General features: G+C 46.8%; 1 protein-coding gene across 5 annotated transcripts in view; it reads right to left on the bottom strand.

Annotated features, from left to right (window-relative positions):
• UBE3C (ubiquitin protein ligase E3C) overlaps positions 1 to 17,040 on the bottom strand; it is a 1,115,457-nt gene that overhangs the window by 405,267 nt on the left and 693,150 nt on the right. For all 5 annotated transcript variants that reach the window (XM_078663264.1, XM_078663263.1, XM_078663265.1 and 2 more), the window contains exon 17: positions 14,622 to 14,719. In XM_078663264.1, coding sequence (XP_078519390.1) covers positions 14,622 to 14,719 — 98 coding nt within the window. The remainder of the gene's footprint in view (positions 1 to 14,621; positions 14,720 to 17,040) is intronic.

Below are 17,040 nucleotides of genomic sequence, written 5' to 3'. Positions count from 1 at the left end.
TCCACATCAAATGACACCAAGAAATCCAATTCTAAGTTGTATTCAATCTCTGGAATCACCCGCAAGACATCTTTTGTATCTTGGAGAAAGGTAGGCATGGTGCGTACAATAGGTCGTAAAAAATGATCCACAAATTCCGACAGGGGCTCCAACAAAGAGCCCAGACCCGATATTATTGGTCTGCCCGGTGGGGGTCTTTGGGATTTATGCACCTTCAGCAGTGTATAGAATTAAGGTACTGTTGGATGGTTTGTCTGTAAAAACTGTGCTTCGTGGTTGTTAATCCAGCCTTCACTCAATGCCTCTTCTACCAGCGTTTTGATTTCGTGGCTTAATCGAGTTGTAGGATCTTCCAGTAGTGGTTCATACAATGACCTGACCTCAAGTTGGCGGAGACACTCAGACCTGTAATCAACGGTGTCTTGAATAACGATCGACCCGCCCTTATCGGCCGGCTTGATCGTAATGGTGGTATTGTCTGCCAATGCCCGCAAGGCTAGATGTTCGCACTTGGATAGATTCTTGAAGGTCCTGTTCTCATCAGTGCCCCAAATTCTTTTAATGTCATCAACCACCACTTTCTCAAAGGTGACCACCTGAGGGGGTGTCAGAGCGGTAGGTGGCATGAAAGTGGACTTTTTTCTCAGTCCTGTGTTATCGTTGTTAGTGACATTATCTTCCATAGGTTTATCTTTAAAGAAGTAATGTAGTCGCAGTTTGCGAAAAAAGGTGGCTGGTTCAATTTGCAATTGGAAAGGGTCTCCTGCAAAGGTGGTGACATACCCTAGACCTTTGTTCAATACCTTTTCTTCTGTGTCGCTCAATTTCCTCTTGCTCAGATTGATCACGAGGCTGGGTTCTTGTTGTTTTGGTTGTTTGCTGGTTGTTGGGGGTTCCTACTGGTGTTGCTGCGGGTCCCCGCATGAGGCCCTGTTGTGTCTTCCCAGTGAACCTGTGGTTGTTGGTTTCTCCTCTTGCCTCTCGACCTGCGTGGGCCAAACCCTAAAAAAGGTTGAGGATTATATTGTGGCTGATAACCTGGGTGGCCATAGTAAGGATCAGGCATAGACCTCTGCGACGGGTGTCTGCATGGCAGCATTCTATTTTGCACATTAATATTACTTTGTGTGATGAGGTACTTAGAGAGTGAGCTAGGACGCCAGCGAATGAGCACGATTGAGAGAGGAGTTAATATTAAGTGTGGATTTGGTAGAAACACGAGACGCTCTAGGATCAAAATGTTTTACTCAAGACACCTTATACTTCTCTCCCATAGAGCGGGGCCTCCGTCTTCCTGAGCAGGGTCCAGGAGAGGTGAGGCGTAGCCCCCGGTCAATCTGGGTGAGTGATGAATTATTGAAATCCTTTTTTGAAACAGAGGGGTACTAATACTATGCATTCTGGACTGAGAGCCTTGTGTTTGTCTCCTTTTTTCTAGATGTGAGATCACTCCAGTTTTTGACACGGAGCAAGCTGATTATGGACTAATACGTCCAGCTATATCCTTTTTCTGATTCACTTTTTATTTAAGGTATATTCACATTAGCGGTAGCAAATCTTTGAGAACAGAGGCCCTGAAGAAAGCCTGTGGAACCTCTTTTTCCTAGTGGCTGAAACATGTTGGCCTTTTTTTGTGGCAGTCGATATTTGTTTAAGTCTGCCCCGTCATTTGTACTGTTCTTGGTTTTAATTACAGGGTGAAACAACCATTTGAATAAAACATACCGACCACTGTTTTCACCACTCTATTTTATTTCACCACATTATCACTATTCTTTGCACTGCACATATTCCCATACCTTGTTATCTATCTCATGGTCAACACAGTGTGTGTGGGTTTGACTCACTGAGACTTTGCTAGCGATTGGGTGTGGACATGGTCCCAATGATCGAGGGACAGACCACCCCAGTGTTTCTGGATGACCAGATGAAAATATAGATCATCGCAAGACATTTGATGGGAATCCATGACTATTACTTATGTGAGTCTCACTGACAACCACTTGTGGTCTTGATTTAGCTGCATAAATATGTACCCCTGATATCTACAGGTTGTATGGTGGTTTGATACCTACAACTGAACTGACAGCGTCTGTTATTAGAGTAGGATCTATTGTACCTAGCTCTTCCAAAAAAGACCCCTGGTTCTCTGTCTGTTGTTTAACTTGTTTTTGGGGGATATGAACTATGGCAGGGCTATAAATATCCCTCGGACCCTTCTCTTCCTCTGTGGTGTTATTTTTTTTTAATGGAATATCATGGGCTAAGGTAAGAAGGAAACCCCTAAAGGCCTGAGGTATGACCAACCTCCTGGAAGCACCAGGCTTGGGGTCTCTACCCTCAGAATAAAGGAGTCCTTCATCCCAGTAAACTTTATGGGTACCTGTAGCATTCCCAGCAGCCTCAGAAGCAGCTTGCTGTCTGAGGGGTTCAAGAGAGGGGCAGTCTAACTGTGCCTGCCTCAAGTCTGCCCTTGAAGGTCCCCCTGTCCCAAGAAACTCAGCCTGGTCAGGTTCAAGTTCTTCTAGGACAGTTCCTTCAGGAGTCTCAGAATAAGCTTCCTGAGAAGGCTGATCCTCACTTGTAGGCAGGGGGGAAGGCACTGCCTTCACCCTACTGCTCTTTCTCTTGGATGGCACTTGGTCAATAGTTTCAGGATCCAAGGCCTGTTCAGTTTGGCACTTTTTGGCCTGTGTCCTGGTCACAGCAAGGACATGTGCTGATATGCCTAACATCTCTGCATGAGTCCTATACTCCACTTCTGACCATACTGAGGATTCAAGATCATTGCCCAACAGACATTCAACCGGAAGGTCTGCTCTTACCACAACACTTTTGAGGCCAGTTACCCCTCCCCAGGAGAAGTTAACAACTGCCTCACTATGGGTAGTAGTGACATTGCTAGCATTGGTCACCAGGTAATTATCACCCAGTACAATCTGTCCAGGGTCCACAAAGTTAGGTGTCATCATAGTGACACTGGCACATGTGTCCCTGTAGGCCTGAGCCACTTTGTCATTAATCAAAGGTGTTTGCCTGTACTTGCCCAGGGTACTGGGACTCACAGTTGAGGACATAGCCATGTCCACATTACAGTCAAGAACAGCCTGGGTTGGTATCCTGACTAGGCCAGAATCCACCTCAGTACCCATGGTTAACCCCACTATAGCCTTGGGTTGCGAACTACCACTGTTAACTGTACTAGGGGGTGCAGGTGCCTTAGGGGCTACAGTGGTAGGGGCTGTACCTTTCTTGGTGCACTCACTAAACCAGTGAGAGGCAGATTTACAATAATTACACCAAGGTTTCTTTGGACCTTCTTTCTTCTTCTTCTTAGAAGTTTGGGAACCCCTTTCATTAGAATTTTGGGGGCCCGATGAAGACTTCTGGTCTTTTTGTTTCTGATCCCCACCTTTTTGGTCTGCCTTTTTCTGATCACCACCTTGGTTCTGGGGTTTCTGCTTAACCCTGGTTCAGACCCATTTGTCTGCCTTCTTTCCCAATTCTTGGGGAGAGGTCAGATCTGAGTCAATCAGGTGTTGGTGCAACAACTGGTTCTGACAATTATTAAGGATTTGTTCTCTCATGATCAAATTATGCAATCCTATATAGTCCTTACCTTTACTTCCCAATAACCAGCCTTACAGAGCCTTAGTGGCACAATCAACAAAATCAGTCCAGTCCTGAGTCTGTGTGTTCAGGGTATCTCTGAACATCAACCTGTACTGTTCAGTGGTTAGGCCAAACCCATCAATTAGAGCACTCTTCAGGACAGTGTAATTGTTAGCATCATCATCACTAACTGTGAGGAGCTTGTCTCTTCCTTTTTCTGCAAAGGAGAGCCACAAGATTGCTGCCCACTGACTTTGGGGTACCTGCTGTACTTTGCAGGCCCTCTCCAAAGCAGTTATCCATTTGTGGATGTCACCCCCAACTTTGTAGGGGGGCACACTCTTACTCAGGTGTCTATTGTCATAGGACCTGTCTTTATCCTTAGGGATATAATATTGCTGCCACCAGTGGAATCGAATCCACTTAACTTTTGCTCCCTTGCCAAAGCAAGTTTTGCTTGGGATAGGGCAAGCTCATCCTTCTCTATTCTGAGTTGGACTTCCCTCATCCTAGCCTCATGTTCTCTCCTTTGAGAGGAAGTCATTCCCCTCTGAGAACCTCTAGAGCCATTGGAATGGAGAGATTCACCCGAGTGAGATCTGTCCCTCCTATACCTCTGGTTAAACCCACTTGAAGCCCTGAATGGGGCTCCCCCATGCTCAGCCCCAAATTGGCTTAAGTTGGCCTGACTAAGTCTTCTGACTTCCACCTGGCCTTGGCTTCCCTCCTCATCTTCAGAGTCATCTGCCTCCCCATCATCCTCATTATCTATGATAGTAGGATCAGTGGTATCCTCTGTTGAGGGCAGGACCTCATCTGCATTCCCTGTAGGACCTGAACCAGATGCTTTCTGGGCATCATACTCTTCTAGGATTTCCATCAGGTGCTGAAGGGTAGGGTTGGAACCCTGTTTCAACCTCCTTGTGGTGCACAAGTGCCTCAGCTCTTGGAAGTTGAGTATTTCATATCTTGAGGGTGCCCTTGGAGGGTCACTCCCCACAGGTAGAGTCACACTTGGCTCACCTGTGGCAGACATGATCTAGTGAGGTGTGGTGTGTGCACCTACCTAAACTAAGTGTTTCCTACTGAACCTCCCTAGGAGTTGTAGTCAGGGTGTGCTAGGCCCTTTGGTCTACAACAACTAAGTTCAGTAGAACTTAAGTATTCTAAGTCTTGTTTTATATGTACCTATAGGTACCTGTATGATCTTTCAAATGATATTGCAAATATTACGATTGGTAAAACAACAGCAAGCTCAAATCCCAACCGCTGCACACCAATGTGAGAAGTTGGCCTGGTATATGATGTTCACTATTCTAGTGAGCACCTTGCACCAGTCCAAATAACCCTTATGGTGATGGTTGTAAAGTCAACCTTATAGACCAGCTATCCTAGTGTTAGCATAGACAAAGCAGTCTTAGGCTAAACTCAAGAGGGCATGTGAAGCCAGCTGTTTTGCCATATGCAATCCCTTTAATACCAAGTGAAAGGACACCACACAGATTTTATATCAAAATATATATGTATTTATCTCTAACACAATCCTTTCAACTCTTTATGAGGTCAGAGACACCAGCACATAAGATACTTAATCAAAATACAATAAGTTGCACAAAATACAGTAATGCCCTAGGGGCACTCGAACCATATACTAAAATAGAGGTATAAGAACCACGTCACGAACAAAGGAAAGGCCTAGGGCCTGGAGAATCGCTGGGGCTACACTGTACTACCAAAGGTTAGGAAGTAGGAGGCCCACGGGATGCGCGTGCAGTGTCTTTACACGCACGCAAGTTACCATAGAGTTAGAATCGGAACGAAAGAAATGGAAATTAGTTCTTTTAGGACACTTCCGGATGGACTAGGGAAAAGCTACTTGAAACTAGGACACTAGGATAGTCAATACCCACAGAAGTACCGAAATACTCGCGTTACCTCACCCACAGGAAGCGGGTGCATAGGTGTCAAAGTGTGTCGTGTTTCGCCGCTGATTCCTATGGAGCCTTGGAGAAAGATGCTGCAGCCGACCAGGAGAGAAGTGTCCGGGTGGATCCAAGGGCGGATCGAGGATGAAGAGTACCTGAAAGCAGAGGGGACAGAGTCTGGGTCACTAGCCAGTGACCAGGATGGAACCAGGAAGGAACCAGGCAATGTCGCGAAGCAATCAGGTGATGTCGTGAAGCTTGTCTCTGCAGCCACGTGGACCAGGAGGTGTCGACGACGACCAGGAGCTGGGCACGGACTGTCCCACGAAGGATCTCGCTGTTGGCGGTGTCGGCTTCCGGATTGGAGTCAACAAGCCTTGGCAAAGGCAACCCACGCAGAAAAGGAAGATGACTTCTTAATCAGACCAGCAAGGTCTGATGGGCTGCTCCTTTTCAGGGGAGCAAGGGCCAGTCTGGAGCAACCAGACCAGCGTTTTAAATAAAAGGTTTTGTCGTCACAGAGGCTTCTAGCCAAGGGACATGTGACTGGACAGACGCGTCGAGCAGGAAAATGCAGAAGGGCCCCATGCAGAACTCGTGGAGTGTGGAGGGCTGATCTTCGGTGCAGTTGGTGCTCGGGGCTGGGGCTTCTCAATCCCCAATGCAAAACTTCAAGGGTGCCTCAGAAGTTGCACGGAAAGCAATTCGCTGGCTTTCCAAGATGGCCGGTCCCACGTCTCGCGTCGCCTCCACGGGTCTCAGCTTTGCTGTGGCTGTGGATAGGACTGAAGGAAGTCTGGAAGTCCGGGTCTTGTCAGGCTCTGTGCTCGGGCTCTGGCAGGAGCGTCGACAAAGCAAACCGTTGATCGCTTGATGGTGCCTGCTTGTGCAGGGTGGTCACTCATTGACCACAAGGGAGATTCTTCGGTCTTCTACGTCGAGTAGGGTGTCGAAGGTCCAGAGTTTCGTATCAGAGTTTCAGTCAGGATAAATCTAAAGTCTTGGGACTCAGCTTCTACTTGTATACCAAATTTAGGGGCTGGATTACCTGCTAGGTCCCTCCTATGGGTGGGACCCAGGAAGGGGGTGTTTACACCCCTTTGCCCAGTTATGAGCCAGAGCTGGGGCTGGAGTGCCCCAGCACCGGTTTGAGCTGGACTATGCATGGGACATCTTGTGTGCCCCAGGCAGTGTCTCATTTCATTCAGCCCTCCCTGCCCCAATACACTATAGCCTGCCTGGGGTGGTGCTCGCACCTCCTAAGACAGGAAACCTATTGTCCAAGCCTCCCTCGCTGGAAGGACTCCCAGCAGCAGGAGGTCAGACTTGTGTCTGTGGCAGCAGGCATCCATTTTGTGATGCTGAGGCTCTGGTTATCTTTAACCGGGATTAGTAGGAATAACATGTCTTCTCCCTCTAGAAGGGTGGAATGCTACCCCCGTCGCCAGAACTGGCGAGGGGGTAGTATTCCAAATCGTATGACACCTTACACAACATGTATTGATAAAGCCAAACCAAAGTTAGCATTTAACCGCGAGGTTCATAATGCACTTAAGAGTATATGGTATGGCAATATCCTAGAACAGCTACAAGGACATGGTTCTGAAAGCTGCAGACAGGCTCAGCTCATGCTAGAGCACCATCTCACATAAAACCAAGCACTCTGCCTTCAGGATTGTTAAGGCCTGCCATAGGAGTGACTTATAGGTGTATATGTGTCTAGATATAAGGTTAGATATAGGAATACTATATCTAAGCAAGGGGTGATTACCCGACCTTGCCCCAGCTGAGTGATCAACCAGTTGTGTCAGTTTGGATGGCCAGCCAGGGATGGCAAAAGATATGCTGCAGCCCCTGGTAGGCCTTGGGAGCACCTATGCCCTGGGTACCTACGGTACACTGTACAGGGACTCATAAGAGAGACCCAAATCCCAATTGGTGATGTACCTAAAGTACAAGGTGTGAATTTAGAGAGAGAACAGCAGGGCTGTGGATCTGATTAGCAGGCCCACAGCCACATCTAAGTCGAAAACCAGTGAAGCAAAAAGCAAATTGTGGGGTGACCATAGGAAAGCAGACGCTACTCTCCTACAACCCCCAAAAACATATTACACGCAGCAAATTGAATCAATGGTCTAGTCTTGGGAACACTCTTACACTTTAGCTGTACCCTGACACCTTTATACTGTCTATATTTAAAATGCACCTCTATTCAGATTCCCTATACAAAATATGTGGATGGCTCTATGACAGCTCTTAGTACTGACAAATAGGTCCTCCTCTTACAGCATGCACCTCTGACGGGTCATAAACATGCCTTGTGATGCCATTGGGCTACCACAATTATTTCCCCTCCACCCAGATGCCCATTCAGATATGCTGAGGATGGTGCTAAGGTGATACGAACGGTAGGCCCCAGTTACTACAGGACACAGTACTGTTCTTATTAAATCCATTTTGCTGCTGGGAACCTGGAATGCCAATGAATTCGGCATGCTTCTTCAGGATTTTTAAAAAAGAACCCCTGTGGGGAGTTGGCATCAATAAATCAGCATTAGATTGACAGAAGGAAATACCAATATGGTAAACAAGTTAATTACTTGAATAAAAGGTCTGAGGAATGAACAAAGCTAAATAAAGGAACATATTGAGAAGTGGTATGTCCTGTATTATTAAGACATCTCTGTGTAGTACCCAAGGTATTACCAACAATCATGTTAACCTGCTCAATGGAGACAGTGTTGTGCTGCCATGGGAAGGTCATGCCAGAAAATGTAACTCATTTATTTAATTGCGTGACCCAGTTGCTGAGCACAAAAGAGCAAGGACTGTGGTCTATGTAAACTTAATCAATTTCTTAGAGTTGTTTCTACACACACAACCTAAAACAAGTTAACTAAACTAAGTGTGGGTATCAGGGGTGAAATGGATTAAAGAATTGCTATGAAACACAAGACTAAGGGCCTGATTCACAAACTTACACAAAAGTGTGAGTTTATCTTTGAAAAACAGGCACAAAGTGTGCCGATACTTGGAGCTCGGTCTTGGGAAAGGAGCAGAGACTAATAGTGTGTCACAGTGGGTAGCTCTGTGGCTCTTTCTTTTGATGCCAATACTAGACACACTTAAGAATATCTTTAAGGGCTCCTGTTTGTTTCGTTTTTTGCTAACCGTTTTAGATTAGTGCATCGCCTCTTAGAAGGGTAGTTAGGGGTTGGGGGGCTTTATGGGGAGACAGATGCTTCCACTTCAGAAGTGTAGGGTGGGGGGAGTTGGGGTGCCAGGGTTGGTGGGGAGATCGTTGTCTCCCAACAGTTTGTTATTTTTAGCCGCCTACGGGCCGCTGTTTGCGCCGCCTACGGGCCTCTGGTTGCAGTTCTCCTTAGTAGCCTTCTCTCACGGGAAGGTCCACAGCTGACACGCAGCTCATTGCCTCCACCAGTTTGTTATTTTTGTCCGCCTACGGCCCACCATTGGGAACGGCTGCTGTCAGTCGTTCCCCCTCCTCTCTTTGGGTCTTCACCATTGACGAACAGATCACCATTTCCATTGCCCCTTCCCTGAGCCTAACTTTGGGTGGATACCCTCCTCTGGCTGGGTGTGATCCCCTGTGGTAATCCGTCCCTCCCCATCCCATCCCTTCCGATGACATACACTCTCATTAGGCCCATCCACATCCTTTCCTGGAATGTCAATGGCCTCTTAGACTGCATCAAACGTACGGCTGTCCTCTGCGCTGCCCACTGCCACACACCGGACATCCTCTTCCTCCAAGAGACACACCTCCTTGGCACACAATGTAACTTCCTAGCCCGTTACGGCTTTGACAGGTTCTGGCACTCCGGCTTCACACGGGGTTTCTGGGGGGTGGCTATCTTACTTAGGAAAGGCCTTCCCTTTACCCTGGCTGCTGTGAGACAGATGTACAGGGCCGTTATGTGGTGGTCTCGGGTACTATGGAAGGACGCCCCCTAAACCTCCTGAGCCTTTACATTCCCCCTGCCCTCCTGCCTCCAACACTCCGCCACCTTACTCAAGTGATTTCCTCCCTCCCGTAGGTTCTTACGGTGGTTGGGGGAGAATTTAATGCCGTTCGGCAGCCCCTGCGTGATACGACGGGGACCCCGTCCGAGACCCGTGTCACCTCCGCTAAATCCCTGTCAGGCTGGACCTCGGCCCTGGGTCTCTGACGTGTGGCGGGTTTGGAACCCCCGCGCGGATCAGTACACCCATACATCGGCGTCCCACCATACTCATTCCCGCATTGACCTTCTCCTGATGCCGGCCACCAACTGCCAGCTGGTCTCTGGCGCCGTGATCCTGCCCAGAGGGATTTCAGATCATTCTCCTGTCTCCCTCCGGCTGGGGTTTTCCCCGACGGGTCCACGAGCGGTCTGGCGGCTGAATGCCTGGTTCTTGCAGGACTCGGAGTTGGTGGAATCACTCGGCCAGGAACTCAGTCACTATTTTTCCACCAATGTGGGCTCGGTCCCCTCACCGGGGACGCTGTGGGAGGCAGGCAAGGCCGTTGCCCGCGGAGTGGCCAGGGGATTGGTCCACGCAAAGCGATCGGAACAGACGGCCCAGCTCGCACAGCTGGAATCCCGAGCGACACAGCTGGAAGCTGCCCAACTCTCTGGCGGGCGGGAGGATTCTTTCCGGCAACTGGCAGCGGTTCGCGAAGAGATCCGCCGAATCTCACTGGAATCGACCAAAATGCTCTGGTGCTCGTCGGTAGCTCGTGTTTATGGATGGGGGGATAAGAACGGCAAGCTCCTCCACAACCTTGTGTCTTATCCCAAAGTCAACCGTATTATTCCTGAGGTCTGCTCAAACGATGGAAACTTTTGCTACCTTCTATGCGCACCTCTACGCTGATCGACCCAGAGGCGCTCCTCTGGCCACTCTGATGGACGAAACTGGTACCCGAATGCCTTCTATCTCTCAAGAGACTGCGGACGCTCTGGACCGCCCCTTCACCCTGGAGGAGGTCCAGGACGCCATCTCCCTCTTACACCCCGGTAAAACGTCTGGTCCCGACGGGTACCCTCAGGAGTACGCGGCCTTTCGAGATATTTTGGCTCCCCACCTGTTGGATCTTTTCCGCCATGTGGCGGAGACTGGCACATTCCCACCTGAGTCGGATTTGGCCACGATAGTGGTGATTCCGAAGATGCAGCTGCCGTCCCTGAGTTGTGCAGACTACCGCCCGATCTCGCTGATCAACACGGAGATTAAACTCTTTGCCACCGTCTTGGCTCAGAGACTCCGACCCCTTCTGCAAGACCTGGTCCACCCCGACCAATGGGGGTTCATGCCGGCTAGAGGCACCCGCCACTGCATTCGTGACCTCCACGTGGCCCTGGCCCACCGTGATCAGCTAACCCCAAATGTAGCCCTCCTTTTCATAGACTTCAAAAAAGCCTTCCACATGGTGAATTGGGACTACCTGCCGGATGTGCTGAGCAGGATGGGTTTCGGTCCCTCGTTCTGCCATCTCATCAAAGTTTTCTACACCAACCCCCGAGCCTGTGTACTCATTAACGGAGAGCTCTCCGAGGTCTACCCGATCCGAAGGGGCACGCGTCAGGGGTGCCCTCTCTCGCCACTCCTGTTCGCGTTGGCAATGGAGCCTCTGGCGGCACTCATCCGACAAGACCCACTTATTCGGGGCTGGGCCTGGGACTCGAGCCAAGTGGAACAGATAGCCCTATATGCGGACGACATGCTGCTATATCTGACGGATCCCGAAAGTTCTGGCCCCAGGTGCTTGAAGGTCCTCTCGGATTTCGAGGGGGTCTCTGGACTTGGTCTCAACGCGGCAAAGTCCACTATGGTCCCACTGCACCCCTCCAGAGAGTGCTACGACTGGCAGTCGGTTATCCCCCTTAGGAGGCACAAATATCTTGGCATCTGGGTAGCTCTTCTACCGGAGCTTGAGTGGGCCCTGAACATCACGCCCTTAGTCGTCAGGATGAAGGCGGACCTCAAGAAGTGGCAGACCCTTCCCCTGAACCCCCTGGCAGAAGTGCGCTTTTCAAAATGATGTTTCTCCCCCGTTTCCTTTACATACTGCAGAACATCACGGTCTACCTTCCGGGTTGTTGGTTCCACGAACTTGACGGCGTCCTCATCCGGTTTCTCTGGGGAGGCGGGAGACCACGCGTAACCCTGGCACACTGTCGCATTCCCCCCTTTGACGGGGGTATGGGTGTGACTAATCTTCACCTCTACTACCTGGCCACGAAACTTATCGTCATCCACGATTGGTATGCGGGCGGCTGGTCCGACCCGGTCTATCGTGTGGAACTCACTGCGTTGTACTTTACACAGGTCTAGGCGCTTCCGTTTGGTAGTCCAGTGCCACAGGCGATGGCCCCGGTCACCAGGACGGTGTTTCTGCCCTGGCGCACGGCCCTGAGGTACGTGGGGTGGGACCGGAAACTCACCGGACAGACGCCACTCTGGCATGGGTCCTGGATGCGGGAGGTCTCATCCCTGCAGGGGTTCCGCAGGTGGGACCTCATTGGAGTTTCAGTGCTCGGAGATGTCTGGGTGGGGGACATCCATTCCTTCGCAGACCTACAGCAACGCCACGCTCTTCCTCACTCCCAACTCTATCGGTACTTGCAACTAAGACACGTCCTCTACACACATGTCTCGCCTCCTGTCTCCCTTCCAGAGTTCAGCCCATTGGAGGCTCAGGTGATGATGGGGAACCTGGACAGAGGGGGAGTGTCCCGCATATATCGATCCCTGTTGAATAATGGTCCCGCTTCCCTAGATCGGCTCAGGGCCCGCTGGGAGGGTTGGTTGGGCCCTCTAGAAGAGGCAGACTGGAGGGATGCCCTCATGGCGCCCAAAACCTTGACCACGTCCTCCAAGCTGCGACTGGTCCAATGATACTACCTCCATGCGGCATACCTCACCCCGGCACGTCTATTGCAGGCCGGATTGAAGCCCTCTCCAGCATGCCCGCGATGTGCCTCAGCCCCTGCCGATTTCTATCACATGGTGTGGAGTTGTCCGGTGCTGGCGCCTTTTTGGAGGGGGGTGGAGCTGGAGCTTACGCAGGCCTTGGGATGGGAGGTTCCGCACGATCCAATGCGTATGCTGTTGGGGGTCTTTGACGGCCTGGATGGCTCTAGGGTGGACAAACGCTTCTTGGGGACAGCGGTGGCAGTGGCAAAGAGGGACATAGCAGCGCATTGGTCACAGGCTAAGGCACCTACTGTGCAGAGATGGAGGAAGGGAGTGGACTGGTGTGGGATCCAGGAGGAGGCCCTATTAGAAGCTCAGGGATGTCCTGACTTATTCAACAAAGTGTGGGGTAAATGGTTTAAGATGCTGCCACCATGATGATCTGTCTTCCTTTTAATCTATGTCATACTGTAACCACCGTACAGACTGCTGTGTTAGACTGATGGACCGACCCTATTTTTGTCATCAATCATCCCTGTCATGTTCCCTTTAGTGTTCATTGAACTGCAACCAATGAATTTTCTCTGTTCTTATAAAACTAATAAAGTTGATTATCAAAAAAAAAAAAGAATATCTTTAAGGAAAGAAGTGACACTCTGCATATGACAAAAAGATATGCATTCCCAAAAGGGTATCGAGATTATTTAAAAAAAAGTAAATCCATAGTCAAAGAGGTGGCAAGAAGGACTCCGGATGGCTAAGTGTAGAGCCACCTGTTCAATGTGCAGTAAAATATAGGGGAGAAGGTGCTCAAAAAACCTTGGTCTAAATAAACCTTTCCAAAGAGTATGACAAGGTTGTGGTGAAAAGTGTGGGCATAGCCGGAGATGTTTAACCAGCAGTAAAAGGGAAGATGTCTTTACACTGCATAAATTATTGGGCAGTCCTTAGCTAGAACTGTCCAGTTGTGAATGGCACACCCCAAAAGGAAGACAACAGAGCCAAGGCAAACAAATGTACAACTGCCAAAGCCGTTAAGGTCTGCATGACAAAAAAGCAGCTTACATTTGAACAGTATGAACAAGAGGAGAGTCATTACAGGAACCTTTGAATACCTCATGAATGAAAATATAGGAGAACTCTAAAAATCAGGGATTGGAGGGGAAAAACGGAATATCTCAGGAATGCTCAATTCCATCTCCAAATACACTCAATTCAACAATAGTCAAATTATTATCAGTCACCAACGCAGTTCAACAGATATATCATTTCAGATTTGGATCAGTTACAAAATTATCCTCATGCACTCGCCATCTTGCACACCTTCACTGGCAAATGGCCCCAAATTTCCAGTCAGAGTTCAGCTAACTGAGAAGAGAAGTTGGGCTCTGACTGGAGATTTGGGGCCATTTGACAGTGAAGGTGTGCAAGATGGCCAATAAGTAAGGATATCTGTTGAATTGTGTTGGTGATTCAGAGAAGAATAATTCAAGTAGTGTTGAATTGAGGATACTTGAGGACTGAATCATACCAGATAAAACAGAACTCCGATCATGTTAGAACCCTGAGGACGTGGCAGGACGCCATGAAACATGTGCTGGCTCAGCTCAGCTATAAACTGTATCTGATAAAATACAGTCAAGGATCTCAGTTTCACTGATGATGACACTTAAATAGGGTCACAATAAGAACAAATTAAATGGAGTTAAATCTACATAAATCTTCAAATTTCAACTTGGAATGTATCTCTCTTTTTGCAATTGTTCAATGTGTAATAGGTTTATTATGTTAAATATATTTGTTATATTTATATATTTTGTATACTAAAGCCTGGTTTAATTATGTATTATTAATTTCATTGGTATGTCTCTTATTCTAGAAATGTAAAAGTATATTGGTTTAGGAGTACTGAGAAACTGCTCCATTTTTGTTAAGAGCTAATCTATTTTGTAGCAGGTTTCCTGCGCTATACTGACCTTTACTGCTTCTTGAACCATGATCTGTATTTTATAACAGACCAAACAGACTAGGTCTGATCAGATGAGGATGAGAACGGGGACTTCAAGAAACTACTTCAAAATACTTTCAAGATATTAAATGTATTTTGGTAATCACACAGCATTAAAACAATTCAGCACATTTAAAATATATTTTGGTACCTACCTTTACCCTTTCTTCAAAAGGAACCACAAAAGGTAATTCAGTCAAAATTGCAAGCTGTCTCTCCTCAGAAACGGACAAGGGTGCTGGCTCCATACCAACTGAAACAGAGACAATTTGGCTCTTTGGAATATAGCTTTTATAGGTTATACATATATAACAGCCACGTCTCCAACGAAAATGTAACGCAAAGTGGCTTTAAGAACAATCTAGAGCATTTTTAAACAGTGTTGATGGAACAATTTTCAGTCTGGAGCATTTTTAAACAGTGTTGCTGGAACCATTTACAAAGTGGGGGTGCTACCATCAATGTTACATCACTGAAGTTCTAGCGATTGTCAAAAATCCAAGTGTCACACAAACAACAAGTACAAGTATAGCAAATGAGTCACACCAATTCAGCAGGATAGTGGTAAGGGTGTAGCATGTAGCTGGTGGCACATTTCGAAGCACACTTTCACAAATCTATTACTAAAGCTAGGTGTGGTAGCACACTGCCATTTACAGGAAGCTCATTTTCCATTGAAAGGCCAACAAAAGTCGCAGTCATGGAGATTTATTAATAAAACTACATAGCACACAAATTATAGCGTGAGAAAATCATGTTTCAGCAAATATTTTTCATTTGCACATCGCCAAGTAAAAGATTTTGTTTTGATCCTATTAAAATCGTTATTTCCATCACACTTCAGAATTACAACAAAAAAAATGATTGATTTGAACTTTCCCAGCTGCAGCTCTATTTTTAAATATTAGTACAGTTCATTTACAGGTATTTCGATGTTGCGTTTTAGTAAAAAGAAAATGACATCCTACAAGCTTTTCTTTCACTCTCCCTGTATCACAGCAAGATTGTCATATAGTTCACTTTACAAAATTCCCTAACTTTAATATGAAAAAAAACGGGTCAATTGTAGTAAGGGTACTCAAAATGAGCAGCCAAGAATATTATTTTAAGGTTGGCATGGAAATCGCGGGCAAGCTTCCCTACTGAATCCTGCTGAAACAACACCAGCATTCTGGGCCATTAAAAATCTATCTATGTGTCTAAAAATCAAATGGAGCATGTATTGAGACCCTTACCTTTAAATAAATTGCCATATATCTTGACAGAAACTAGAAACGTAAGGACGTTTTAAAGAATCCCTTTAAATAACAGTGAACCAAGATCTGCCTCTTATCTGCTCCTGATCACAATACGTATAAATAAGCATTGGCAATGCCAATGGGTCTAGCTTTAAAGGAATGCTGTATGGTAACGTGAAGCATTATACAAAATTGGCATGGCAATGGAGATGTATTTGTGTAGAAGCAAAAAAGTGCAGAATATTATTGGTGTAGCTCTAAAATACTTCTTTTAGAACTAGAAGCTTTCAGAAATTAACGTTCTATGGCAGCTATTGTTGGGTAGCTGGGGACAACAGTTTGGAATTCTCTCCCTCCGAGCTTACTCATCACCACATCGGACTACCTTTAAGAAAAAGCTAAAGCATCTCCTCTTCCAATGACACTTCAATTCTACATTAAATTAAACTGGTTTCTGAATTATCTTTTCTGCAATTCTCTCTTCATCTTCTGTTTTCTATCATCCTTTTTCTGGCTCACATCACTTGTTTCACCTCCAGTAAGTAAGTGGTTTTACTCCCCACTAATGCTTTCTACTATTGTATATATTATACAAGATTACCTTTTGGAAACTTCGATTGCTTCGTTTATCCTCCGGACTTTTTAATGTTATTGCTCAACTTATCTACTGTGTCATTTCTTGAATATATTGATGTAATGTGCTTTAATGAATTTGGGCAAAACTCGATCTATATAAATCTGCATAAATAAACAAATAACTACTGCAATACTCAAACGTTTATTCAAGACAGAATAAACGAGGAAGTCTTGGTATATGTAGATAAGATTTATTGTCAAGTTAATTAAAACTCACAATTAAAATACATTGTTTAAAAAGAAAGGATATCATGAATAAAAACTTGGTTATCAAAAATTAAAATATTGTAGTACATATAATTGGTTGGTCAATCGATTGCCTCATTTGGGTCGCCAACCCAAGAATGCTCAGTGTCACTGTCTGGCTATTGCACTGTTACATCTTTTTGTGCTTCCTTGATCCTCATTGCCACTGCGTCAAGGAATTTTGTAGTTCTGCAGTTTAGTTGAGTCTCTTGCGGGTTGAAACACAGTTTAACTGCCTGTCGACAGGATCTAATCCCCTTCTGATTCCAGATTACGCGTAGTAGTGTTCTCCTTATGTCAGTTAAACTTGGGCAAATACACATTATGTGAGTTAGATCTTCAAAGCCTGCTCCGCAGAGACGGCAAGTTTGGTCTTCCTTGTTCCTTTCCCATGGGGCCAAATGAGGGAGAATTGGTAATATGCCTAGGCGCAACTTTAGGAATTTCTCCTTGG

This window comes from Lissotriton helveticus, chromosome 10 (genome assembly GCF_964261635.1).
Source record: "Lissotriton helveticus chromosome 10, aLisHel1.1, whole genome shotgun sequence".
NCBI lineage: Eukaryota > Metazoa > Chordata > Amphibia > Caudata > Salamandridae > Lissotriton > Lissotriton helveticus.
This window is presented reverse-complemented; position numbering and strand designations above follow the sequence as displayed.